General features: G+C 37.5%; 1 protein-coding gene across 6 annotated transcripts in view; it reads left to right on the forward strand.

Annotated features, from left to right (window-relative positions):
* The window catches only part of EPHA7 (EPH receptor A7), a 168,934-nt gene extending 144,881 nt beyond the window's left edge, over window positions 1–24,053 (forward strand). For 4 of the 6 annotated variants that reach the window (XM_075707195.1, XM_075707191.1, XM_075707192.1 and 1 more), the window contains exons 11-17: window positions 880–1,065; window positions 1,625–1,686; window positions 2,677–2,886; window positions 3,932–4,081; window positions 8,664–8,857; window positions 9,963–10,118; window positions 11,302–11,416. In XM_075707195.1, the coding sequence (XP_075563310.1) occupies window positions 880–1,065; window positions 1,625–1,686; window positions 2,677–2,886; window positions 3,932–4,081; window positions 8,664–8,857; window positions 9,963–10,118; window positions 11,302–11,416 (1,073 nt within the window). Of the gene's footprint in view, window positions 1–879; window positions 1,066–1,624; window positions 1,687–2,676; window positions 2,887–3,931; window positions 4,082–8,663; window positions 8,858–9,962; window positions 10,119–11,301; window positions 11,417–23,857 lie in introns of those variants that run through there. The other 2 variants (XM_075707190.1, XM_075707194.1) reach the window with 2 other exon arrangements.
* The last annotated feature ends 3,635 nt before the right edge of the window (window positions 24,054–27,688 follow it).

A 27,688-nucleotide genomic window follows, 5' to 3' on the forward strand; every position in this document is an offset into this window, starting at 1 on the left:
TTCCTGGTTACAGAATAGGGAGGGGGTGTCTCTTCCTCTCTCTGTTGAGACTGCTGTGAGGCAAGGGACAATCCTTAAATCTTTCACAATGTCAATAATAGTGAGGTAGATGTTTTGCCATTCAGCTCCACATCTCGCATGTTTCCATACTCTTTCCTGTCCAATGGAGTCCAATTACTTCTCTCCCAAATTATGGTTGTTGAGGCTTTGGTTTGGTATTCTTGCTTGCTCTTTGGCCATTTTTTTCACATACTTCTTCAAGTTCCAGTTGTCTGTTAGTTTAGAATCCTTTCACAAACTTCCAGCATTTGCTTGCGTTTGTTTAATGTAACAAAATTATTATAAGTCACATCTTTCATTTCATAATCTGCAAAGTAAATTATCCTGCTTGAAGGTAATAATGTAGTGCTTCATTTAACACCATAACAATGTTAAATTAAAAGCAGGTCTGAAAGAGCTGACTTTTGAAAGAAAAAAAACCCATAGAATCTAAAGACAACAAGGAAACCATGTAGAACAGAATGACATTTTCACTTAGAAATGGTATTACTATTTCTGTAATAGCGTTTTCTTATGAAATCTACTTCATTTTTATTTCCTATTTTTTTAAAAATGTAACAAATTGCTAACAAGTCTTTTAAAGTTTCACATAACAGTCCTGCAGATTGGCTTAACATGAAGTGTTTACTCCATAAGGTACTTAGTCAGCAATTCATTTAAAGCATGTGCTTGTTTTTGTGTTCCTAAGTAATCCATTTCAAATATGAACATTCACATGTTAAATTTAAACACACATTTAGGCGGCTAGTTGAATCAAGGCCTAAAAAGAATATTGATATTACAGTTGGAGTAATTCAGCATTGATCTATTTCATTTTAGGAGAGTTTGGTGAAGTGTGCAGTGGGCGTTTAAAGCTTCCTGGCAAGAGAGATGTTGCAGTGGCCATAAAAACTCTAAAAGTTGGCTACACTGAAAAGCAAAGGAGGGACTTCCTATGTGAAGCAAGCATCATGGGACAGTTTGACCACCCCAACGTTGTTCATTTAGAAGGGGTCGTTACCAGAGGTAAGCAGCGGCTCGATATGTCAATCAAAGAAAAACATAATGGCAGAAATTACTTTAGCTTATTCATGGTCAAAGATTCAAATTATAAACAGGCTGCACACTCCTAATGGATTTTCTCCTGATGCGTAGCTAACTAAAACAATACTTACTTTATGCTACAACCTGAGGAAAAAAATTAAGATGCACGCATGATTAAAACATGAAGTACTTTGAAATATATTATTTTTCTAGTTTCATTTAGCCTCAAAGACCATGCAGAGAGATAAGGTTTCTTATGTCCTTTCCTATTATCTGAAGTGTCATTATTCCAGAGTCCTGTTCACACAGCAGGAGTTAGGAGAACACACTGACGTTTTGATTTGTATGGTTTAATTTTATGAATCATGATCACGTTCTATGCAGACATTTAAGAACTTATTAGAGCTCAGTAACAGTGCTGGAGGCCTCAGAAATATTCATTGTCTCAATGATTCAGTCCTTCAAAGGAATAACATGTGTTTTATCAAAAAAAGGCACTCCATTTTTGTTACAGTTTCTCAAACAAAATATTTTCTTTCAGGGAAACCAGTCATGATTGTAATAGAATACATGGAGAACGGGGCCTTAGATGCATTTCTTAGGGTGAGTACCAAAATGAAAACGTACATAAACATACTTTAAGTGACATGTATATTATATTATATATTGTCACTTTTAAAAATGTGGTTTTAAATATGTGTGTATATACATGCAAGATATTCATTTAATTAAAATGGTTCTCAGGCTGAAATGGAGCTTGACAAATACTAGCAGTTCTCTACATTATTTCAGCAAAACTAGATCAGAAATGAGAGGATCAGACAGGATCACATGGGAACATTCTAGGAATTTAAGTGATTTAATGTGGCATAGACATGGTGGGTTTTATTATTGCCACCAGCTGAAGTTAAAACCGCTGATACCTGAAGCCCAATCTTCTGCCTTTTGGGAGCAGAATTTTATTGTGTCAGCATGGTGGAAATCAGCATACAAGAATCCCTAAATGAACTATGGTCATGTTTAAGAGAACAAAAGAAAAAGAAATACAAGTTCACAACAATTTAACATTTGTGGAGTGTGTGTTCTGAACTGGCCAGTTCTGACTCCTTACCAGGTGTACAAGACATTGTGAAATGATGTATAAACACTCTATAGAGAAGAAAAAGATTATGTTTGTTTGATAAACTCCAAACTATGAATAGAACTGTCAGTAGCTAGGGTTCCAAAATGAGATAGTTCTTATTTTCTTGACACAAATAATTATGCTGAGAGATGAAGAGCATAGAGGCAAACTATAAAGAACGGTGCATCAGGTAATCTCTCTTAGAAGAGACTTGCCATGACTTAGCCAGAAATTTATAGTGATTAGCAAGTTTTGTTACTTCCAGTACATTAACTACCCACACATATCTTAACTGGATGTACTGCTTTATCTCTGAAGAAAATAAAACTTGTGTTTGAAGTGAGTTTCTTTGCCCCAGGATGAATTGCCACAGAAGTAGTAAATAAGTAGAAAGCTAAAGTTGTAAAACTAATTCTTATTTCTCTTCTCAGCTATACTAACAAGAATTGCTGCTCCTTTCTTCCCTCCAGAAACATGATGGGCAATTTACAGTCATTCAGCTAGTGGGAATGTTGAGAGGAATTGCTGCTGGAATGAGATATTTGGCCGATATGGGATATGTACACAGGGATCTTGCAGCACGCAATATTCTTGTCAACAGCAACCTTGTTTGTAAAGTGTCAGACTTTGGCCTTTCCAGAGTTATAGAGGATGATCCAGAGGCTGTCTACACTACTACCGTAAGAGAAATCGATGGGTTTTAGTAGTTTTGAGATGTGATATTTAAGAAGAAGCATATCTTTCAGAGAGTATAGATAAGAGAAATACATTAATTGCTTGAGAAATGTTAACCAGTCAAAAGGGAAAGAGTCTCTGCAGAAATCTGGCTCTAATTAGAGATTGTTATTTTTCTAAGAGCATACATTTTTGCTTGGTAAAGTTCTAAAAGTTTTGCACAGTATCTTCATTATTCCCTTCCTCATAATTTTCTATTTGAACAAATATGGAAGTCTTACCCATAAAAATTTTAATTATCCCATTTACTATGAGTCAATTAAAATATTTGTAGGCTATTACTATTTTTCAGACTAGATTTTATCTCACAAAAAGTTGACTAGCTTGAGGCTAGACTGTGACAAAGCTCAACTCCTGTATTTTCCTTGCTTTTGGGTGGGACACTTTTCTTAAATAAGCATTCATCGGGCACACTATGTTCTTTATTCTTTTGTTGAGCCAGCTCCACTTTCCCACTCATGGGGCCTCTCTGTACCTATTTTCTCATGCTGAGGGAAGGAGGGGCCCCTGGAATCTGCTCCAACAGGCGCAGGGATCTGGGAAACCGCGCCAGTGTTCACAGCTGTCACTTCTGCCGCTGGGCTCTAAGTGGGATCCTCGTTTAAAAATGTCAGACTGAGATTTCAGAGGAGGCATATGACAAGTCAATGGGATTTATACGCACAGGATGAGATTCCCCTCACCTAGCTTCAGCCAGCTAGGAGTTAAATGACTAGTGTAAATCTAAGCAGTCCCTTAAAATCAATGGAGAGATAAGCACTTGCAGAGAAATGCATCCAACTTAGCCTAAACAGGTGTCTATGCTTCTATGGTCCAAGTGTTTTAAGGGCCTAAACTTTCTCAGAGTCCTTTGAAAACTCTGCAATTGTCAAATATAGTAGATAAGTGCTGCATTTGATGTTGATGGAAATAATCATAAATGCAATCTACAGAAAATGATATGGAAATTTTATGGAGGAAAAAGAAAACTTTCCTCTTTATTTTTCATAGGGTGGAAAAATTCCAGTAAGATGGACAGCTCCAGAGGCCATCCAGTACCGCAAATTCACATCAGCCAGTGATGTGTGGAGCTATGGAATTGTTATGTGGGAAGTAATGTCTTATGGAGAACGGCCTTACTGGGACATGTCAAATCAAGATGTAGGTTATATTTTGTCTGTTTGTGAGAGTGAGTGTGTGTGTGTTAGAAAAAGAAAAATTACATATTGTAAAAACATACATATGTGTTTCACTACACATACATAAAATATTGGTTTAGAAATAAGATTTATCAAAATACTGTAGGGTTCTCACAAAATGAAAAAGTTACAGAGCTTTCACTTTTTACCTAAATCCCTAAATTGTTCTTCTGCCATGTGTATGTTGTAGGTTTCTGTCCTGAGTATCAAGTAAAATTAGAACATCAAAAATAGCAATATGTGATCTTCACTTTATTATACTTAAGCATAGAAGGAATTAATTTTTTTTTCCAATAAAAAATAATTCTGAGGTTTCTGACCTCAGAGCAATGATTAATCAGTTGAAAAAAGTTGTTAAAAATCTGAGTGGCAGTTAATGACCTACTTTGCCTTTTTCAAGTTAATTATGCTGATTTAACAATACCCTTGTTTGCATAAAATATGACCCAGAGCAACAGGTCAGCAGTAATAGAACAGATGGGTGTTAATCTTGATTTCTGACAAGAGTGTCTATTAATATAGAAAGTACATAGGCAAAAGCCATGCAGGTGAGAAAGATGTCAGAAAGAGTCTCATTTAAAGTTCTTCAGGTCAGGGGCTTGAGTGTTTTTTTTATTATTATTTTATTTTTTGATTGAATGATCGACATCAAAGTTGAAAAAAAAGATAAAAGTGTAAATGATGAGTCAGTTTGGCACAGTGCAAAGTTGTTAATATTTGACAGGTCTCAGTGTCAAAGATTTCATGGACTGTCAAAATATGGGCAAACAAGTCCTTGGGGCAGAGAAAAAGAAATATTTACATTCCCTAGACACCCAGTAGAGTTTCATTTCTTTTGACACCTTCCTTCTGTACTAGATTCAAACATAAAAGAAATCTGACAGGAATATAAGATGCCTCAAAGGCAAACCTTACCTATCTTTCAGGGAACAATAAGGAAAAACTTTTAAACAGGGGAGAAATTTTTGTGTCTTCATGCTTCTTGTTGGATTTTGAAAGGTATTCCCTCTATTGAAAAGTGCAAGTAAAGTGCATGAATGAACCTTTTTCATAAAACAGCTAATTACCACTTCTTGCAGTTTCACCTCTTTTTAACATCTTATATAGTAATCCTCAATAACACATGGTTAAAAGATGCATCAATTGCTTGGTAAAATAATTTCAAATATTCTTGTATGCTGTGATCTTCAAGCGTGTCCTGAAACATACCTCCGAAAACATACACGTTCTACCAGTCCCGTAGATAAATCTATGATGCAAAAGTTTAGAATCATCTTATGTTTAGTTATTTATCCTCCTTTACAGTTACCAATGGGCGTATTTAACTGGAATAAAAAAATGCTAAATGTGTCTCTTCTAATTTTGCACATACACTCAGGCATTTTCTACATCTTAAGTGTATCATTTTGCCTACAAGTGGATGGAGGGTGTAGTCATAGATGAGATCTCCTAAAAAATAAGTCTCCCTGACTTTGGGTCTTTAGATGGCATTTCTTTAAATCTGCCCCTCTTCCTTTAAGTCATTATTTTAGATTGATGGAGGACACAAATTTGTGTTGTGATCTCTTTTTAAGCAAAAGTCCTCCTTTTAGCAGCGACCTGGAGCTAGTGTGCACCAGAAGAACCCTCATCCTACAAGGCCCCTGCAGAGGCACAGCAAGCTAGGCACAGATGGTACAACTTCTCTGAGCCGTGGGCTCCCCTCGGCTTAATCCTTGCCGGTAACAGTAGCCCTCAAACCTCTGCACTTTACCCTGCTCCCATATTAGACGGCTGGTGTTTGCTAGTTCTTGCTATACATTCGGTTACTGACCCTAGTGCAGATTAGTTCTTCAGAGAAAGGCAAGAGCTTAGGCTTACTTATTTTTTCTTTGCTGTATTCCTGGATTTATTACGATTATTGTGATTATTAATTTGTATTATTTTTATATACCTAGAAGCAGAGTGATAGCATTACATTGTCCAGTTACCCGTATTTAATACTTCTTTGTTGGCAACCCGTACATACAGTGAACAGACCCGTCCCTCTTCTAATCTACTTCACATCCTCAGATAGCCTGATTATGATAAAAGCATACTTGAGTCTTAACAGTATTCCCTTTTCCTCTTTTTGCAGCAAAAGCAAAATTTGAAAAAACTAATTGTGGAAAGTGTAAATAACATAAATCAATTCTATTAGTAAGAACTCCAGCTGTGTTTCACTGTAGCTTTGCTTATTTAAAAGAAAAATAAAAATCCTGCGTCTATTTCATTATCTGATTTTTGGAACCCCACCCCCACCTTTCTTAGCAGAGTAGACACTTGTAGTACCCTTCAAAGTGCCCGAGTTTTGTATAAACTTTTTCTTTTTTTTTTAAAAAGAAACTTTACTTACCAATATTTTAGAATGTTTTTTCAATGTTTTGGATATTCCCAGCAATTCCATCCATCTCTAGCTAACTCATTATTTTATATTTCCCAGTTTCATCCTTCTTGCTCAGAATACCCATCAAAGAAGCTGATTCTGCAGTATCCCCAAAGCCTTTCAAAAATAATATCATCACCTTGATTCCCACCTCTCTTCAGGTTTCTCTGCAGATCGTAGTGAATGTGGAAAAGTCCTTTTCATGATCCTTTCATTCATGTTTTCGCTATCCCTTACACTCTTGGATATAGTCTTATCTGGATGGTTTGCCAGTTCTAAGAGTCTTAGACATTTTGGTGGTTTGTGTTGCTGTTGGTGTTATCTGCTTTTTCATTCCTCATTGATTGTCTCTGCGTTCTGACCTCTTAAGCAACTGCTTTGTTTGTAGTAAATCATACGTAGTATGCACAAAGGGTTTAATACCTTTTACCTTTTAGAAGGTCAGAAAGTTCTGCACTACTTTTTGTAACACACCAGTGTCCTACCCACACCGTAGCTTATTTTTCACTTTTATTCCACTGCTACTTCTAAGCGTGAGGAGGTATTCTTTTGGTTTTCCTGTTAATACTGATCTAAAATATCTTAAATTTTACTTTCAATGTTTTCTTTCCTATATAGTGTTTTTCTTCCAATTTCCCTGTTCTTCTGCAGAAATTCTCTCTCCCCACCCTGTCTGACAGATAACTTCACTGTCTCTAAAAGGTCACTGTACTCATTCTTCAAGGTGTGGATGTTGCTGCAGGAATTGACTATTTCTCAGTCATTTTTGAGTTGTAGGACAGTACTGTCATTCTAAGTCTGCAGATAGAAAGCTGAGGCCCAGGGAGATGAGGCAACTTCCCTGAGGTCGGAAGGACATTCTGTGACACAAATCTGCAGTAAGTGCTCTACCATTGGACTATGCCTCCTCTTTTCACAGAACTTCTTTTCTGCAAAAGGTTTTGATACAATCATGGATTTCAGCCAGAGTTTTGAAGGTCATTTTGTATTCTTTGCAGTTCTGTCTACTTTGCAGTCCACTGCTTTTGCAATTTCTCGCACAACCTATGGAATATTTTCTAACTGAGGTTATTATTTTCACTAAACCCTGGATATTCACCAACTTTATTTATCATACCAGATCTACTTCCTAGGGCTACATCCAGAAAAGCTTCTGATCTTGGTTTCTGTACAAACCGAGGAAGAAGTCACTCCTATGCACTACCCTTCAGGAACAAGCACCCTTCCTTAGCAATTCTAATACTGCTATGTCAGTCAATGTCAATATAGTTGAGATACCCCATGAACGGTGTTTTAGCCCTTTTTCACAAGCCTTTCTTATCTGCCTTGCTTCCTGGCATGCTTTCTTATCCTGCCCTCAAGCTTTACAGAAGTTTCCTGTGATTTTAACTTTTTTTTTTTTTTTTTTTTTTTACTTAAATCCAAATGGACTTGGCTAAGGAATTCAACGGGTGGGTGTAATTCTTGGTTCAGACATTTATGCTCTCCTTTGGTCATATCATCATCTAGCAGCATCTCTTATTAAATCTAACTTTCTCTTTAGCTTATATATTAAAATACTATTCAGCCACATCTTCCTCTCTCACATGGCACATTTCTGCTACTTTATCATTAATGTAAAATGTAACACAGCTAGACATAGAATACAACTTTTTTCTCTAACAATTTCTGTCTGCTAAACATTTTTCTTGGATCCTTTTATAATCTCTTCAGGCTTTTTGTATTTTATATGTGCATGCACAGATCCCTATCCATTTTCAAGTCAGTTGCTTCTACCACACACTCTTTCATAAAAGCCTTGGGGCAAGTAATAATGCTTCCTGAAATAACTCCATTTATCAATCTATCTGTTACTCCCTTGGTGAATTTAATTGTTGTTCCCTGCTGCTCACTTGACTAGGTAATATAGCTATGTTCTGCACATATAGAACAATATGCTTAATAAGCCCAAAGATAAAGTTGGGGAAATTATTTGAAAACATGAAGGCTAGTGTCAAAACAACAGACTCATATTTTTGCAACACTGATGGCAAATTTTAGTTTATTGATTCTTATTTCTTCTTCTTTTATTTCTTGAACTGTGTAGCAATATATATTTCTTAAATATCCCTTGATGAAAAATGATTATGTTGGCTACTAGGTTATAAAAGCAATCGAAGAAGGCTATCGTTTGCCAGCACCCATGGATTGCCCCGCAGGACTACACCAGCTGATGTTAGATTGTTGGCAGAAGGAACGTGGTGAAAGGCCGAAGTTTGAGCAGATAGTTGGCATTCTGGACAAAATGATTAGAAACCCAAACAGCTTGAAAACCCCACTGGGAACCTGTAGCAGGTAAGAAAATCTTTAGCGTGCGTTCATATGACGGTGCGCGTGGCTGGGTTTTGGGTGTTCTGCTTGGTGGCTGGTTCCAGTTCACACTTACTCCATGTGTGTCTCAGTTCCTCCTGTTCCCTGTTCTTCCCTTCCCTCATCTGCCCTTCTTTCTTACCATGCTGAACAAAGCCAAAAAGGTCTTTCTTAAAAAAATAACTAAAATAAAGAAAGTAAATATCATGGTACTAACACACTTCTCAGTAAACTACTGCCTGCTCGTCACTCTTTCCACACTCTCACCACTAGCAGTCTTTGTTTTCCTTGTTTCTTAAAATTATGATGTCTGGAGGGCAAGGATCATCATCTACTGTAGTTTTATATGATGCATCCCTTGCCTTAGGAACTGCTACGGTAGAAATAGTAATTAATAATACTCATGCTTGGCCAATGTACTTTGACATTGCTACACTCTAGATTTTTATCTTTCATTTTCTGGCTTTAACTCCTTTCAGTGATTGCATCTCATTGTGTTTCATGATGTAGCTGTTAATGGCTTCTTCATAAATTTCAGGTGAATTATTTAATCGTGGTAATCTTTTCATCTGCTAGCTAGATCACTGCGCTAGGGAATCAACTGGCCTGTGTTCTGCTCCTGGTTCTTCTACTGACTGATTTGCTGTGTGACCTCAAGAAACTTACTTTGTGTCTCTGCTCTTTCTTGTCTTTGTTTTGTCCCATCCAATTGAATAATGGGAATAGCTACTACTGTATTTTCTCAGATGCTTAAAAGAGTAGCATCTTTATTTTACTCAGCAACTTTAGTTGCAGCTGCTGTCATGCTAGGTAATAAGGTTGATTTTCTGTTGGTAATAGTCCATTAGGCTGATTTTGCTCACTCTGACCTTTCATCTTTTACATGAATAAGCTTAGGAAATACATATTGTGAGCTACGGAGTAGTCAAGAGCTATTCACAGAATAATCTAAGCTGTGTATAAAGGCCTATTACTTTCTACTCTTGACATTTTTAATACCCCAAACTTATTTGACTCTCACCTTGATAAATACTCCCTGATGTTTTACTCTCTTTGGAAACAACTTACTTTCCTTTTTCCTTCTCCGTAGACCAATTAGCCCTCTTCTGGACCAGAACACTCCCGATTTTACCACTTTCTGCTCCGTAGGCGAATGGTTACAAGCTATTAAGATGGAAAGATATAAGGATAATTTCACAGCAGCAGGCTACAACTCTCTTGAATCAGTTGCCAGGATGACTATTGAGTAAGTTAGTAATGGGCATGTTTAACTTGCATTTAGGGAATTTCTAGGTAAAATAATACACAATGTTCAACTCCAAAACTTTACCCTGAGTACAGACATGGTACTTGGGGTTAAGCCATCTGGTTTAGCAGCTGATGATGTTGTAGTAGAGCATCCCATGAAAGGGGATCCCTGCTACCTATGTGTGGCATCACTTTTTTCTCTGCTTTTGAGACCAATTGGAATAACATCAAGGGGCTAGAATTTGAGGGAGAATGTGGCCCATTTCAAAATATGTGTGTACAAGAAAAGAACCACTTTGCCTCCACTACATAATTGGTACCTTTTTCCAGACATGTACTAGGAAGATGTGGAATTTTCTCCTAATTGGCTGGGGGCTGTCTGTGTCCTGCAAGAAATGACTTTGCATCAGATAAAAGCCTATAGAAGCAAAACAATTTTCTGAAGGCATGCATGGCCTGTATTGGTGCTGCCATCTTAAACAGGTCTTCTTGGCACCCTGCAAACAGCGTTCTTGTCCTGGTGGTTGCCAAACACATGTAATTCCTCTTACAGAGAGCAATATTTTTCTAAACCAGTTTCTAAACAATATTCTCAAGTTTGCAACCCTACTCTTATCTGCCTGGTATCACTAGGAGTCTCAGCCTATAGCTTGGGAACTGTCATCAGAGCCCCCAAGCTTCTACTAGGTCAGTAGCGCTAGTAGCAGTGGAACTGAAACAGCAGCTCCTCTTTCATTTGCATGGTGGATATGGGTCAATATGCAAAGGGTTTCTCTAGGCATCTCTTTAGGAAGCTGAATGAGATCCCCAAAATCTTGTATTTATACATAACTCTGTCCTGAAAGCCACCCAAAGTATTTTACAAGATAATCATCTCTTTCTTCGGGTGTCCTTAAAAGCCACAATAAAAGATTATTGTAGTGCAAAACATACTGGCCTCATTCTCAGATGTGGAGACACATGCAGTGTAATTACATGACACTTGCCATGTAATTGCACTCCTCGCTGAGAAGTTGAACAGCACCTCTACGAACTTCGCAGTACTGAGCTGAGGTTCTAGTGTAGCTTCAATGTTAGAAACCTGTAGGGCAGACCACTACATAGCTTTGACTCACAGTTGAATACCATACAATAGCAGTCTAAGTTGAAAAATTAACAATGTACGCATTTATCTTCCCCAGGGATGTGATGAGTTTAGGGATCACGTTGGTTGGTCATCAAAAGAAAATCATGAGCAGCATTCAGACTATGAGAGCACAAATGCTACATTTACACGGCACTGGCATCCAAGTGTGATAGACATTTCTCCCTTATGAGGGAGGTGACAGACTGAGAGAACAGCACTGGCCTTCAGTATATATGAAGTGCTGCTAGAAGACACTTGATTTCCTGGGTCCTTCCTGCAGTGAATAGAAGAGCTACAAGAAGCACCTACAGACTTGAACTCCTAAGTGCCACCAGAATTTATGAAAAGGGAATTAGGATCCACCAGTGGTGGCAAGGAAAACAGCAGTGACAATAAACAAAGTACTACCTGAATAAACATACAAACACCTTGAGCTCTCTAACCTCCTTTTTATCTAATAGACTTTTTAAATGTACATACAAATTTAAAAAAGAATATATTTGTCAGATAAAATCATGATATTATTGTTGAATTCAACAAAATATTTTCCTTAAATCTGTGATTTCTGAATCTTTTTTTAATAATTTGTGTTTATTCTTCATAAAGACTTTCTTTTAGTATGATGTTTATATCTTTGGACATTTTTAGTGCTAATTCTATGACACATTACTACACTGGGTACCTCTGAAGGATTATTTGAGTTCCTAGAGATTTAAGAAGCATGACCAAGCAATGTATATCTGTCCGAACTTTGGTATCCTTCTGTGCCATTTACTTTTGTTGAATCAGCACCGTATTGACATGGCTAGCTAATTGGCAGGGAGTCAGGAAAATGCAAGTTGCCAAGAGCTCTGATATTTTTTAAAGAATTTTTTAAGGTTACACATATACTATCTTTTAAAAGAAAATAAAAGAGAAAAAAAAAAGAAAAAAAAAAAAAAAAGAAAAGCAATAATGACCCCTAAGTAGTTCTAGGCACTTTTAGCAAATTGTTTGCAAGATGATTTTAATGGACTAGAGTGAAAGTGAGATATATTCTAAGATGTAGATCTACAACTGTAAACCTGCTGAGACACTGCATTGAATGGACAAGTGATTGTAGGAGTGTCTCAGAACATGGGTGCAGTTCTCCAGTGTTACCTAAACCATTTAATCTGAGCACGTCACATTTTTTTTCAATACTCTGCTTTAGCAAATCTGAGAGAAATAACTGGCATATATTTTATATGAGTTTAAGCTGAATGCAGTCCAGCTGTCAGAATAAGGACATAGATTTTATATGAGAATTGTAGAGCACGAGGCAAGGGGCAGTTCAAAATTTTCAAGTTTTTTACAAGCATATGCTGCTCTGAACAGACATGCATGTGTGTGCTCACACAGACACAACAGTCATTCAGGAACACAGATGCAAGAGTAGTTTCTCAAGTGAATATCTTTTTACACCATTTACTTATTATGAATTTTGTTTGATTAAAATATTTAACTACCATGAGCAATAATGAACGGTGTCTTTACAAATATTGCAGGAATGTAGATGAACTAGAGAGAAATGCTTTAAAAAAAATCTGAAAATTGTGAACTACCCCAGCAGTGAAATACTGTACTTCCAAAGAGAATCGGGCTGCTTCTATTGATTTTGATAGAGAAAGATCCCAGGGATCAGTCATGAATTGGTCTTGTTTGATAATGTGGGCATCCACACAAAAAAAATAAAAACAAAAGAAAAACCCTGTAAATGTTCCTTTGTAAAACTTGTAAATTTTATTTATACTGTCTTGTTTTGTACACACATGTATGTGTAGTGAGCTCTGAATACATTGAAAATGCACTATATTTTTCTATTTTACTTGCAGAGCATCACAAACAAACGCGTATATTCAGTGCTACATAATGTGTTTTCCCACATTTAGGACCAAAGATAGTTATCAAAAAGTTAAATGCATCATTTTCCCCCTCTTTTTTTCTCCCCCTTTTTAGATCACTGTACAGTGTTATATTTGTCATTTTATTTATTTGTTTCATTAGAAAAATCAGTTTGGTTATACTAATTTTTGTCCCCCCTGCCTTTGTTGAAGAAAATCTGTAAAAAGCTTTTAACTAGCATAATCCCGTTACATAGACACTTCCATTTGTAATCTTTGTAATAGACTGTAAATATATTTTTGGAACTATAATGCAATGTGCATAAGGTTTATTTTTCAGTGTCCATATATGATTGTTTATACAATTCACAGCACTTTACAGTCATGCTGAGAAGCCTAATTTATTGCCTGGATTTGGGCAGAGTAAGAAAAAAAGGTGAATATTCTTATTTCATATTAGATTGTCATTCAGTAGAAATGGAGTTATTTTCATGTATGCAGCTCAAGATGGTTTTTTAACTATTAAAATTAACTTTCTAGAAATGCTGTAGAAGTAAGACACAGAGTAGACTGCATGCCCAATATTGAAATTAGTGCACACAAGCACTCAGCCAAGGCACTTTGTGTAGCTGTTGGAGCACTCTTAATTAATAAACATCCATTTTATGTTATGACAAATGCTAAGTGCCTCACCACTGGGGTGAGCATCAGTGGGCAACTGCACAGGGTGCTTGTCAGTTTTGCTGCTGCTTTAGGCACCCACCTATGAATTTAGGAGTCTTAAGTTCAGACACCTGCTTCCTTATAAATCTTGGCTATTGTTTCTAAGGGCTTGGTGATTAAAGGTACGAAGCAGCAATGCTGGTATTGTTGAGAACCCACAAACCCGAAATGCAAGAGAGTTGAGGCCAGGCTTCACCTTTAGGACTTGTTCAATATTCTGAAGCACAGAGGCCTCGAAGCATGTGTGGTGACCTGGGCTCACACATGCAAAAGTGAGGGCCCTAATGGTATTTCTTCCTTATTTTTCCCTGTTTGATTTAAGCCATCTACTTTGAATAGTAAATATATTTTAGCATTCATCTATATACCTTGACTGCCTTAACGTTGCCACAGATTTTTACACATTTGAAAGTGGTAGAGTAGACCCAGAGAGCACAATCGCTGTTAATATTCCTATCGTACCTATCTATTCAGAACATTATTGCAATTTAGAGCACATGCATGTAAATGGATTTGTAACTGGTAGAACAGCAACATATTGATGTTGGTTGCAGTTCCCCAGGTTCCAGGAAAACATAGTCCAGTGTAAGAAAAATAAAGTGCCAGAGAAAGTTGATGTTCATGGGAAGAACTGAAGAAAAAGTTGGGTCGGAGGGACAATTAAAGGCTGAATGATGAAACGAAGAAATTATCTCAGTTCTGGCTTAATTTGATTGAATTTGAAAATTGTGCATTGCTAAAGACAGATTATCAGGCTGTCAGTGAGGCTGATCTTTCTTGACTTTATCCATCTACAAGCATCTAAAAGAAAGATGCCTAAGACAAGCAGGATGAATCTCCCTCTGGGAATGCTTATCTCCATTACCTGAAGAGGGAACCCAGATGATTAGCTTAAATTAGGTGTCTAATGTCTAGATAGTTAAAGTTAGGTGGGGTGATTACTACCCTGTATGTCCTTGGCTGTTACGGTTTCCCCAGCAAGCTGAGTGTCATAGAAAGGCAGCTCCTCCACTACTAATATGTTCCAGAATATATTAAAACTGGGCTTTATTAGAGAGGTGATTTTTTTTTTTTTTTTATTCAGAGATTTGTAACGGATCATCTAAATGCTTTTTGTATATGGATATTAATTCTTGAAAAAAATTGTGATTGTTCTGAGGAAGACCTGCCTAGTAAATTACAGTTATTCAGTATTTTAAATAATCAGAAATATTTGCTGACATACTGCTTCAGTCCAGAGGTTATGTAATCAGATATGATAGTTGCTGTTTGCAAAACCGTGTTTATCTAAAACCTTGTCATGTAAAAATCTCCAGGAGGCAAAGATGCTTAAATGTATCTCAAATTGAATGTTGCCCTTAATGTCTCAATAATTGAGCTCTGTCTGTATTATTCTCCATTTAAAATGAGGTTTTTATATTTGTTTAAGCTGGAGTTATCTGGCATCCACTGAGGGAGTTTGAAAAAATGATTTTAAATTAAATTTGCTTCTCTCCACTAATAGTAATACAGAGTAAATAGTTTCCACTGTTTTGAATGTTACAAAAACTATTGCTTTAATGTGGGGGATGAAAGGGTTTATTTTTGTTTTGTTGTTGGTATTTTTTTACATTTATTCGTTAGTAGTTGAAATAAAAAAAAAATTTGTCCTTAACTTTCTAAGTAATTCATATATAGCTATTCTGAGAATGATTCAAATTCCGCAACTTTTGGGTTACTACTGAGATGGTGGTTACATCACTACAGCCTTAATACCAAGTGATGCTGAGACACCCTGCCGCAGGGGCATATTCAGCCAGCATTCGGTGGCCCAGTAATGGCATGAAGCAGTCCACTGGCTGTGTGTGAGGAGTGAAGGCCAACTCAGCCAAAAAAGGGTCATTTCACCTTTTAAAAATATATGTGACATGTTAGAGCTAACACAGCCATAATTCGTGCTTCCCTGCATGTAGTCAGAAGCTGATATGCTTATCAAATGCATTTGGGTTTTTGGTGTTTTTTCTTGGTTGGTTAGTTGGTTTGTTTGTTCCATTTTAAACAAGTGACATTTGGGGTGCTTGTGGAGAGAACAGCTCCCAGACAGAATGACAAGACCCGTTTAAGAAAAGTACAATATGAATCCTTGCCTAACTAATTCTGGCAGCAGGTGCTGCAGGCTTATTCAGGCTGTTGGTGCTATGATTTGCTGAGCAACTAGCACAGCAGGGTTTCTTCATATTCAGGACCTGTTAGGATTGTACTTTGATGAATTAACTGATAAGTAGAAGCAGGTGAATTTTTTCCCCCACTAACTTGGAATGGACTTGCAGATGGTCGATACGGGATTCACAAGACTACTCAAAAGTCTTAGCCTCAAACTAATTTCTAATAAAACAATAAATTCTGGGCAGCAGCCTACATTTTCTCTACTGTTCCCTTAAAGATTGTCAAACCTAGCCAACAATTACTTTTAAACAGACATCTTTGTTGTTTGCATAGTGCAGCCTTCTATTTGCCTGGGAATAGGCACTTCTGTAATTAAATTTCCTGCAAAAAGGATTGGGGAGGGCTGGGGGGGGGGTGGGGGGAACACAAAAGTTTGGAAAAAAAAACGTGAAAATGAAGAAAGAAAAGCCCAATCCAACAAATGACCTGTGAAACCCAAGGTATGACTGGGCTCACCGTTTTTGTAACATATTCCATATAGGAATTTGAAAAATATAAGTGATTAAACCATAGGCATAAAATCTGCAATAACCTAACAAAAGAGTAGTGGAAGAATGCAAACTACATTTGTGGGAGTTTTTTTCCTCTCTGGATTTGGTTTTGTGAGATCTTTAATTTAGGATAATTAACACACGTATTTAGAGTAAAGTCTTTTGGGACACGCTAAGGGACAAAACCGGTGTGTCGATAATATCTGTGAAATGCTCAGTGCACTTTCAGGGTGGGTAAGGGTCAGGCAGAAAGTGAAAGTGACAGGAATCATGTGGAGTTTATATGCTGTACAGACCATGTAGGTTATGTCCAGTGAGATTATGAAAGGTTAAAGGTTAAAGAGGAAAACTCTCACTTTTGTACCTGGTGAAAAGTCAGAAGATGGGAGTGAATGGAAAGAGAGCGGTGTGAAGCCATTCAGAATGTGTGAGTTTAAGTCGTAGGGCTCTGCAAGACATTGCTGGCAGGGGAGTTAAGCAGTGCCACAATTTTTTGTTGAAGTAAAGAGACACTGTTGATAAAATATACCTAATAATCTAGTGTGGAGTGGTTTCAGTACTCTGATTTTTCTTCAGGCCAGATTGGAATTTGTCAAAGAGACTAAATTGAGACAGATGGGAAAGCAACTGGTAATACACAGCTCATTCAAGCAGACTTGAAAGAGACATGAAAGGAGAATTTTACATTAAAAGCCTGAAAATAAATCATGAACTCTGATGATATTTACTCTCAGAAGGTTTTAGAGTAGTTTTCTTTAAGTCTAGGGTAATGACACCAGATTTTAGCACTGAGACTATACAAACTGGGTGAAATTAATGTCTAATTAGAGTGACCAAAAAAGAACCACAAGTCAAAAAATAGATGATATCTTGATAGGCTTCGAAAAATATGTGATACAGCCATGTGAAAATTCTGTAGCCAGCGAAATGAATCTTGGACAAAACAAGACATAATGTCTAGTGCCAGAAGAGCTAAATCAGGAACAGAAAATCTATTCATCCGTGGACCAAGGCTTCTCTATTTGATTGAACCAAATAATCAATTGTAGAACTGTGCTGCTAATAATAATTAATACTAATAATGAAAAACTACAACTTAGAGGCCATCTGATGAATCATAATATGGCTAACACTAAAAAACATACTCAATGCTTAAGCCATAGCTATACCCAAAGACTTATGTGTGCTACTAGTATTAGAGTTCCATGACTCTGAGTATTTCAAGTCATTTATAAACAGACATTATAGCCCCAAGTCCATAACTAAAGCCTTTCTCTTTTGTGCCAAAAAAAAAAAAAAAAAAAAAAAAGGAAGGAATGTTGAGGAGTCTGTAAAATCTATCAGGTGCAATAGAAATTATCTTCTGATTTTTTCCTTACAATTACCAAAACCACAAGTTTATCTCTTACATTAAGAAACAAACTTCCTGCTCCAAAGATGCCATCTCACTGAGGAGAAAAATCATCTGTTAGTTTTACTAGGACATCCAAATCTGGCTTGAAAGAGGCTAGACTGAAGAATGATAGATAGAATGTATCCACGTTGATCCCTCACATTTCATATCTATAGGAAAATTACTCAGGCAATTTCTTGACTATCATTCAACCTGTCTTACTATGCTAGCTTCCACTGGCTTCCTGAAGGGCTGCATGTCCGTTTTTAGGATGTCTGCTGAAATACATGTTCAAATTTCCTTTCCTCAGGGATCAACCAGCCTATGCCAAGAGTGTATGTGTAGCTTGAGAGTAAGAAGGTGCAGGAATCTTAGACTAGTTTTTTGCAGGGTATTCTTTTAAGTCATAGTTGTAAATTAAATGTGTTCTGCCACTGAGGTTGCACATACTAAATTGCATGAGAAATCTGATTTGCCTGGAATAAACTTATTAAAATCATCCAGATACCTCCTGAAGGCCACTCAGAAATGGCAGGTTTTAAGTGGTGGTTAGGATATTGTTCAGAGAGTGAAAGAGGGTGGTCTATGGGAAGTCTGTGTGTGCAGCTTTCATACCCTGTAAAACACTCTACTTACCAAAGTATGGAGTTTTCTGGGTGGCAGATATCTTCTGTCACTCTCACTGAAACTAGACCACAAATGCAAAATGTATGAGTCCATAAGAATAAACAAATAACAAATTAATTCTGTAACAGAATTAGACCAAGGCTTCACCATTTATTCTGTTTGGTCTTGGCAGCGCTGGTGCTTCTATGTGGGGTCAGTGGAAGGGTAAGATGGGTCCAGACAGTAGAAGAGAATGGGATTGGGTGGAGTGAGGGGACTCTCTGGGTGGGAAAGGGGAGGCTGAGAGGAGGTGGTGGACCTGTGGGTGACTTTTAGGCAATCTTTGTATTTCTCTTTCAGGATTTTTGCAGTGCAGAGCCCTTGCCTTCAGCCCATTTCATCCTAGATCTCTCTCCTGACTCTTACTCCAGTAGTTCCTCAAGCCCTCCCTTATATTACTCTATAGAAAATAGCAGTGCCTTCTTCCCCAGTAGCCAGTGTTTGTACCTGCATGCTGGAGAAGAATACAGGTTAGAATCAAATCCAGGCCAATATGCCTACAGGAAGAAACTGGGCCAGCAAGGCACTGGGAGGGATTCCTAATGAGGATTTTCCTTTAATATTACTGGGCCTCAGTACTATAGATTGCAATTGTGGAGAGAAAGGCTGCACCTTACTATATAACTGCCCTACACACTCTAGTTCATCTACTGCCAAAACCAGGATGGGAGACAGGGAAGAGGAAAAAAAAAAAAAAAAAAGCTTTCAGGCATTTCTTTGTAGTGCTCTTTTCAAGAGAAAAAATTGTCTCAATGCCTATATTACTTAAACTTGAGAGAGAAAAATCCTCTCTGACGCTTCCTACTTGCTGCCAAAAGCATCCCAGATAGACTGTGTGCTGTCTGTTGCAAATCTCAGTCATAAGCTGCCTTGTCTCCCATGAAACTGCTTGCCTAACAGGGAGTGTGCATTCCAGTCCTCCAGACAGTATCTTTCCTGTGGTAGTTACTTGAGTATCACAACACCCAAGTCCCTCTGCAGGTGTCCATGTTTGTTTCCTTCTGCAGAGGTGCCTCTGGCTTTTGAGGGATATTTCCCCAGCCATGAGGAGGGAAACTATTATTTGCACTATGCTCTACCTCCATTTCTCCCCATCTAGCACTAGTCATTAATACTTACCTAGCAGCACCCATGCTTTGCTGGGAGGTAAGTAGAAGATGACAGTGAGGAAGGAACATTTAGTACCCCAGCAACAACAAATGTAACTCTCTATGACCAGCAAACTATGGGTCAGGGAGATCACTCCAAGTGATCTGCATTTGAAGTGCAGAAGTCATTAGTGTTGGTCAGAACAAAATAAAACAAAACAAAACAAAAAAAGTGTGTGTGTATGGGGTGGGGGGTGGTGTTGAATACAGAAGAGCTGAATCAGCCAGGCTTACATGTGAACTGCCTAGTAACACCAATGATACAAGCTAATGGAGTATGTTAAAAGTAATATCCAAATCTTTCTATTGGCAGTACAATCTAAGAGGGAGCTGAATGGCAGAAATCAAAACACCTGATGAGGGCACTATTTCAGGGCAGTGGGAGGAAACAGGTACCTTCTGTGACTTTATACTCCCCACAATGAAAGGGGGAAAAGTCTCTTCTCATTCTTTTATAATATTATAAACCTAATTCTTATGGATTTTATTAAATGAATATAGCTGGATTAATGAAAGTTACATGGAAACTAATGCTTTAGCTGTGTTATCTGCTTCTGAATTATTTGCTGAAAAAGAAAGAAGATATTCCTTAGAAATATTACCTGCTTTCAGTATAGCAAAGTGTCTCAATAATTGTGGAAAAGGAAAAAGAAATCCCTATAAAGTAAGCCTTCAAAGCTGCTAATACAATTTTTACACTTGTATTTTGAAATACAATTGTGTAAAGCTGAATTTATCTTTTTTTTAACATCAGACGCTATCAAGTTATTTAAATTTAAAATCCTAGAGGAATGGATATTATATATTTCATAATGCTTTTACAAGTGATTGCATGATATTTAAGGTTGAATTTTCAGGTCTAAATTAACAGTGCTTCACTTCAGATACCAGAGAAACAGAAACCATATATCTTAGCATACAGTTTTGCATCTGCATGTCTGTCATTGAGCCATTGCAGCATACTTTTGCAAACCAGAATATTGTATTTGGCAATGCTTAGACCATAAGTTCTATTGTGTTGTTACTACTGGTTTTGTATTTAAGGCCTTTTGGTGATGTAAACCCTTGTTCGCTAAGGTCAGTGAGCATTACTAAGCAGATTAATATGATGTAGTGGCAGAAGCCATTTGCTGAAAGTACGGACATATCTCACAGAGGTGATGTCCAGCTGTTACTGAACTCTCTCTCCTTGTCTAACATAAATGCCAGAGCAACCCAACAGACTGACTCCATGCTTATTGACAGCTGAATTGTGGCTACCCATAGTTCAGGATACATAGCCGATGGAAATGTAACATCTATCTGACATCCTTTCACCTCCATTTCCAGGAAGGTTCACCTTATTTTTTGTGATTACATGAATGGCTTATTTCTTTTCTGAGAACACATGGAAATTTTACATATCTCTTGGATGAGAAAGGCATAAAAAGAGTAAGACTGACTGCAGCTTTGTGGCTGTGGGAAGGTAGTACAAGAAGGCCAACATGATACTTTCAATCTGTGTGTGGGAAGGGAGAGACACTGTAGGTATTCATATATTGGCGAACACTTTGAGCTGCAGCTGCTTGCCTGCGAAAAGGTTGGTTAGACTAAGCCTAATCTGAAATTACCTCTGAAATTCCTTCCTGCACTGTACAATCTCTTCCATTCCTGAAACACCTTTCCCCTCTAGAAATCCCCTCCCCTTTACTCTGAAATTGGTGTTTAGACCACTTCTCTGGGAAGGAGAAGACTGTTGTTCTGGTCTGCAGGCACCACACTTTCCCATATCATTCTGCCATTGCTCAACTATTAGATAGAATGCATATGATCTCTTTGATCCTTCTTTTACATGTGTTTCCTGTTGAAAAGATGAATTTAGGCACCTACTTTCAGAGAAGATTTAGGGCTGTGAATCCCTGAAAATAGTTTTCTCAGGACACATTCAGATTTCCTGCTTGGATACATGATGGCATACCCAGGACCCTCTGAGAACTAGTTCTCATTGGGTTTCTTTTCTGTGGAAGTTATGGTGTGGGTGGTAACTTCTGCATGTGCTAGTTTTGTCCCATTATTAACTACAGGTATAGCCTTGGCACGCATCAGAGACTGGGTAAATGAGTACTAAATCCAACCATACAGATATCCCAAACAAGAAATGAAGCCCTATCCTCACTTCAGGAGGGCTTGTCAGCTGGTTTATCCACTGTCTTTGACTGGCCTTCAGTTTCTCCAAACCATTTTAGGTTTCTATCTCTTCCCAGGGAGATAGAGTATCTAATTCAGGCCTAGAATGACATTGGACAGCAGGGCAGCTAGAAATGAAGCATTATGATAATGAATAGCTAGGTCATACAGATGCAAGCAAATTACCAAATTGATTTGCCATGTGTCACACAGGGATCCTCCTCTCCCATTTGCTGTTGTTTCATACTTGTTAGCTTGCACCTGGTCTCTGCTCTGGTGAAACCAGTACTTGGCAGTAAGAACCAGGTGCAGCCCAGACTAAAGCCATGCCACAGTTCAGGGTATACATACACTATCTCATGAATCTTTTGATCCAGAGACCTTCATCCTAGTGCTGACCAAAAAAATGTCAGTAGGGACAGAGCCAATATAAACGTAACCTGAGGTTTTAAATACCTATGCATCTAAGTGCTATTTGTGACTACCATTTGCCTTTAGCTTTGAATAAATTCACATGTCAATCATTTTTTACTAATTCAAAGACTTATTTGCCTTCAAAATAGGAAAAAGAAACTACCAGAGTCAAAAAAGTCTTCCTTTTGGAGAGGATTTCTCCTCAGAGTTCCTTTTGCTGCATTTTTTTCTCATGCATTCCTTGCATTACTAGGGTTTCAAAGGGCAGGTGCAAAAAAACGTAATAGAAGCAACATTTAACTTAGCTAATACCTTCCCTTCATGTAAAGTTAGTCCCTAGGACACTGCACTAGAGACAGAAAAAACATTCTATCCCTCCATCAGATTGTTTCCTCTAGCTTTTCTTTTTTTTTTACTAAGCCTCAGACATTATGGCTATTAATATTGTCAGATCCTCTTCTCAGCTAATCATAAAACATCTGCTCCCATTTTGTCCAGTTTGGTGACAGAGATGTATGGCATGCTACAATGTATTAATAATGCTCTTCTCTTGAATGAGTATCTTGCCTTGATTCACACAAATAATCTAATCCATGTGCTGGAATGACAGATACTACTTTGGAATCAACTGTAAGAATATTGGTTGGTATAGCAGGGGGACATTCCTCTGCTGGTTTATTTTTCTTTAGTATTAGTGTTACATTGGCTTGTCTCAACGTCTGTAATGAATTGCTTTTCTCTCAGGAATTTTCAAATAATTTAGTTAAGAGATTGCTAACCATATGTAAAATAATTTCTATTCAGTCTTGGCCTACATCCATTAGTCTTAAAACTATATTGTTTCAAAGATTTAATATGGCTAGCCTGTCACTAAATGTACAGTAGAATCCACATTTTTTTCTTTCCTTTTCTTTTTTTAAGCTCTGGAGGGGTTTTTTTGGCAACATAAGTAACATAAATATTGTCTTGGGGTGCCTAATATCATGTAATGACTGAGACAAGTCAGTTAAAATGTTTTATAAGATTCTTCAGCAATATTGAGAGGTTCTGATAATATCAGTTAGGCTAAAGGAGAGTATACTTTATTAGTTTACATGCTAGAATCTAACTACAATGTGTATGCTTTTTTAATTAAGCAGAGTTTAAATTGAACACACCCATTCCACCCTTTTCCTGCTTCTCTGTTCTAAAGAGTTATCTACATCTTCCCCCAGTCCTTAATTTTATACCCAAACACCCATCCAAAAAACTGCGCCTCATTCATTTATTTCCTTTATTTCCAATACTGAAATTGTCAAGTATAACCCTGTGGCTCATTGAGATCCAACGTGAAACACAACTACATGTCCTTCATGTTAGAGGTGTTTGTTTGGGAATCTTTGAGTTTATTGATGTTTAGCTAGCTAGTCTATGAGAATTTTTGTCAAGTAGTGGTGTATACATGGCAATGACAATGATAGTGTAATTTGCCTCTATTACTTCCTGATATCAGGATTCTGCTGCACTGCCAATTTCATATCTGTTGTTATTATTTGTTTGACAGAATCAAAAACATGCCAGGTGCTTTGCAAAACAGAGAACAAGAAAAATCCTTTTCCAGAAGAGATGACAGCCTGAATAGAAATGACATAATGGCAGGAGACAAAGGAAGCAGAAAGGGGAAGCAAAACAAGAGTTATAACCATAAGATCATGAGATTGGTTTGGAGGCACAGTGAACGCTATGAGGCATTTTTTTAAAGCGCATAAGGACTGTAGTTGGGATTAGAGAATGGAAATGTAGAAAAGAAGCATGGACAGGAATGGAGAAGAAGGGAGGAACAGACTGGCAACAGGAGGAAGAGTAAACAGAGGTGTGTGGCAGAGGCCAGAACACACACCTGACAAACTGAGGATTATGACTAATGCCAAGAACGAAAGACTACATCTGAAGAGCATGATGATTACAGGAGGATGGCGAAGCAGGACATGGCGATGCTGCTAGGGAGAGAAGAGCCAGCAAAGCTGCCCTGGAAGCCTGCCCTGGAAGTTCCTCACACTAATATAACCCTGCTTCCCCATCTTCTTTCTAGCTCCCCTCTTATACACAAAATATGTATATAGAAGAGCAAAGGAGAAGGAGAAGCAGCTAAATCAAACATTTCCAAAGATCCTGCTGGGGAAGAAATTTAAGCTGGGATGATACAGATTTACTCCTACTGATGCTGCTGCCTGGTAGCAAGCGGCAGAGAGCATCTTGCCAGCCTTTCTCATGCAGACAAATCAATGGGAGTCTTTGCCACTACTTACAAATAGGCCTTGCTGAGAAATACTCAGCAAAATTATAAACTCCAGCCAATCCAGGACATTTTAAAATGTCCTTTCATTCTAGATCATAAAGAAGCAGAAATTATAACAGTCACAGTGAAATGGAAACAAGGAAGAAAAATATTTGAGCAGTTTCTTTTAAAGCTGAACATAATCATTTCAGTATTACAGAAAAAGATAAGGGGATTTTGCTCATTAAAAAAATACATTTTATAACTTTTCATGAAAATTTCTGATAAAATTGGGAATTTTTTAAATTATGTTGTATTGGCTTTTTCTTCTAGAAAATTGGTGTTGCTTTTAGAAAGAAACTGGAAAATTGCCATTTTCAGTCTGTCAGACATTTTAAACTACCCTGATTTCCAAGGTAAGAATTCTTCAAGAGTAAGAAAGCTGCACAGTGGCCAGTCTAATCTCTTCCTCACTTCCTTCTCCCCTGCTTCAGTGATCAGACATGTCTAATGATTAGGCTCAAAGAACAAAACCAGTTTCTATGGCTCCCTGAGAAAAGGCACTTTGCCAAGTTCTTTAAGAATCATTAACTAGATCTGCTTATAGGAAGTCACTTTTTTGCTGCAGACTATGTCTCCATTTAAAACCTCTTCACAGCTCTTCCATTTTGCTTGGGAAAGTTCATCAGAAAGCACACTGGAAAGGCTCAGATCTTTCTGTCTCCAGTGAAACTGGTTTTAGACATAGTTATAGCTTGGCAGATGTACCAGTATGACCATTGAGAGACCACTGCTCGTAATGGAGTATTCTATTGCTTTGGCATATATAGACACTTTTTGCTTGGTACTTCTGACCACAAAGTATTGATGTTTGGGGTACTACAGGTACTTACCCATTGCATTTTTTCTTACAAGTTTTAGAGGACAGCACTGGATAAATTTTTCTTCTCCTTCAGGGTAACACATCTTTGCATGAGTCATTCATCTTGGATGTACACCAGAGTGATATCAAGTTGGTTGTTGTGACAACTTATCAATATGATGCCCATTTTAAGTCTCTTCTATCAGTGGAATGATTTAAGTATTGTCTAGTGGAGACAATGGCCTCATTTAAGAATATCTTCGTGACTGGATAGGATTCAAATAATTTATCTAGGTGAGGAGGAGACAGTTGAAAGTCATAGCTGAAATATTACCAAAATCCTGAACTGGTTGGTTTTGTCCATCATTTGGTTGAAGATTTTTGTAAATGGTGGCCTACTGGCTTCTCAAATGGCAGCAATGGCCAAGTACATTTTTTTTTATTGTCTTCAATTTGAACTTTGCTTAAGTTAATTAAACTCTTGTCACCTCAGGGTACCATTTTAGCAATGAGGTTTGCAGGACCTGCTCTGTCAATGTAGAAACTTCAGCTACTAAAGAACACACAAGGTATAGAGAGTTAACACTATGCTCAGCAGTGCTTGAAGAATCAGGACCACCTCAGTAATTTCTCTCCACTGTTATTGAAATAATACTGGATTTAAATCATATAGCCATGGTGTCAATGTACAAAATCTACCCTGCTTGAAATCCTCTTACAGTCACATGTAGCTCAAAGTTTTATAACAGTCCACATATCATTAAAAAAAGAGATTGCAAAGCAGTGTCATAGTCTCTCCCCATAATACAGAATTTTTTGCATATCATTTTTACATATCTGAAAGAACCCCATTAACACAGTTGCATACAACTTTTTTGCAATAATAGACTCAGCATAAAGCAATATCAAAACATAGTTAATATTTCTACTAGTTATATTTAGCCAAGATCCAGATTTGTATAATTTTGACCCTGCTTCTGGCATGATAGCAGATATGGAAGATGAGTGTACCTGTCTTTTGGCCCTGAGAGAGGATTCCACTGTGTGGCACCCTCCCACCTTCTGCTACCCACAATACAAAAAAAGGAAAATTAAATTGGGAAAGGTGGCATAACCTCTGAAAACTGCAGTTTGACCTACCTTCTGAGTTCAGACACTGAACTTGATGCATGATTTGGGAAGGGATTTAATACCAGCTACCTCAGTAGCCACGTGGTGTTAAAGGAAAAAGGCTGAAAAAAAAAAAATATATTATAATGTATCCTGAGAGTAAAGAACAGCATGGTTATTTTGGCTATATATTTTTTTTTTTTTTAACCTTGCCTATGTTTTTCCTGCCAGTCCTTTCCTACTGTTATCTATCAGCTTTTCCAAGAAGTCACTTGGTTGTGCATAAAGTAAGAAAAGCTGCACTGATTCAAACCACAAGTCCACGTAGCCCTGTGTACCTGGCAGGTGTCTTGCCTTGGTAGGGGTACTGTCCTGTTATAAGGCCTCCACTGTCCCTTACAGATTAGGGACACCTTCAGCTCTTGACTTCCAGACATCTTCAGGGCTCTGTATCCAATATGTACAGTTCAAATGCTTCCTAAATCAGGGGGTGCACTATGTTTAATAGTCTGAATTTGTCCTAGATGCTGTGAATTTACTCCTCCTTCTGTCTCTCTTACTCTCTCTGTCTTGCCCTTCTTTCTTCTAAAATAGAATGACCAGGGCTGCATGAATTATTCAACATAAGAGTGTATGATGTATTTATACAGTGATATAGCGATACAGTGTATTTATACAGTGATATATATATATATATGTTTTCTATTTTGTTTACAGTTTCTTTCTTAATCATCCAAATATCCTGTTTCACATTTTTACTTGATACTGAGTGCTTGACTGGATGTTTTCAGAGAGCTGTCTAATATTAATTCATTATTTTTTTCTTCTCAAGCAATACTTAATTTGTAGTCCCTGCCTGTGTATGTATAGTTAGACTTATTTTTCCCTTGTGCATTTCTTCCTGCTTTATCAAATTTTATCACCACTTTATTGACAACAGCATTCAAAATTGTGAAATCATTTTGCAGTTCCTTACAGGCAGCTTCTGATTTAACTTTTAAAAATCATTTTGTATCAAACTTTCTCATGTGACAGTTCTTAGATATCACGTTTCCCTTTACTACTAATAAAAGTACTTTTGCTTAAATGCTTTGTTTTAATTAATGCCTCAGTCCAGAAATCTTTGCACACACTTAAGTGCCCAG

The sequence above is a fragment of the Pelecanus crispus genome, chromosome 3 (assembly GCF_030463565.1).
Source record: "Pelecanus crispus isolate bPelCri1 chromosome 3, bPelCri1.pri, whole genome shotgun sequence".
NCBI classification, from domain to species: Eukaryota; Metazoa; Chordata; class Aves; order Pelecaniformes; family Pelecanidae; genus Pelecanus; species Pelecanus crispus.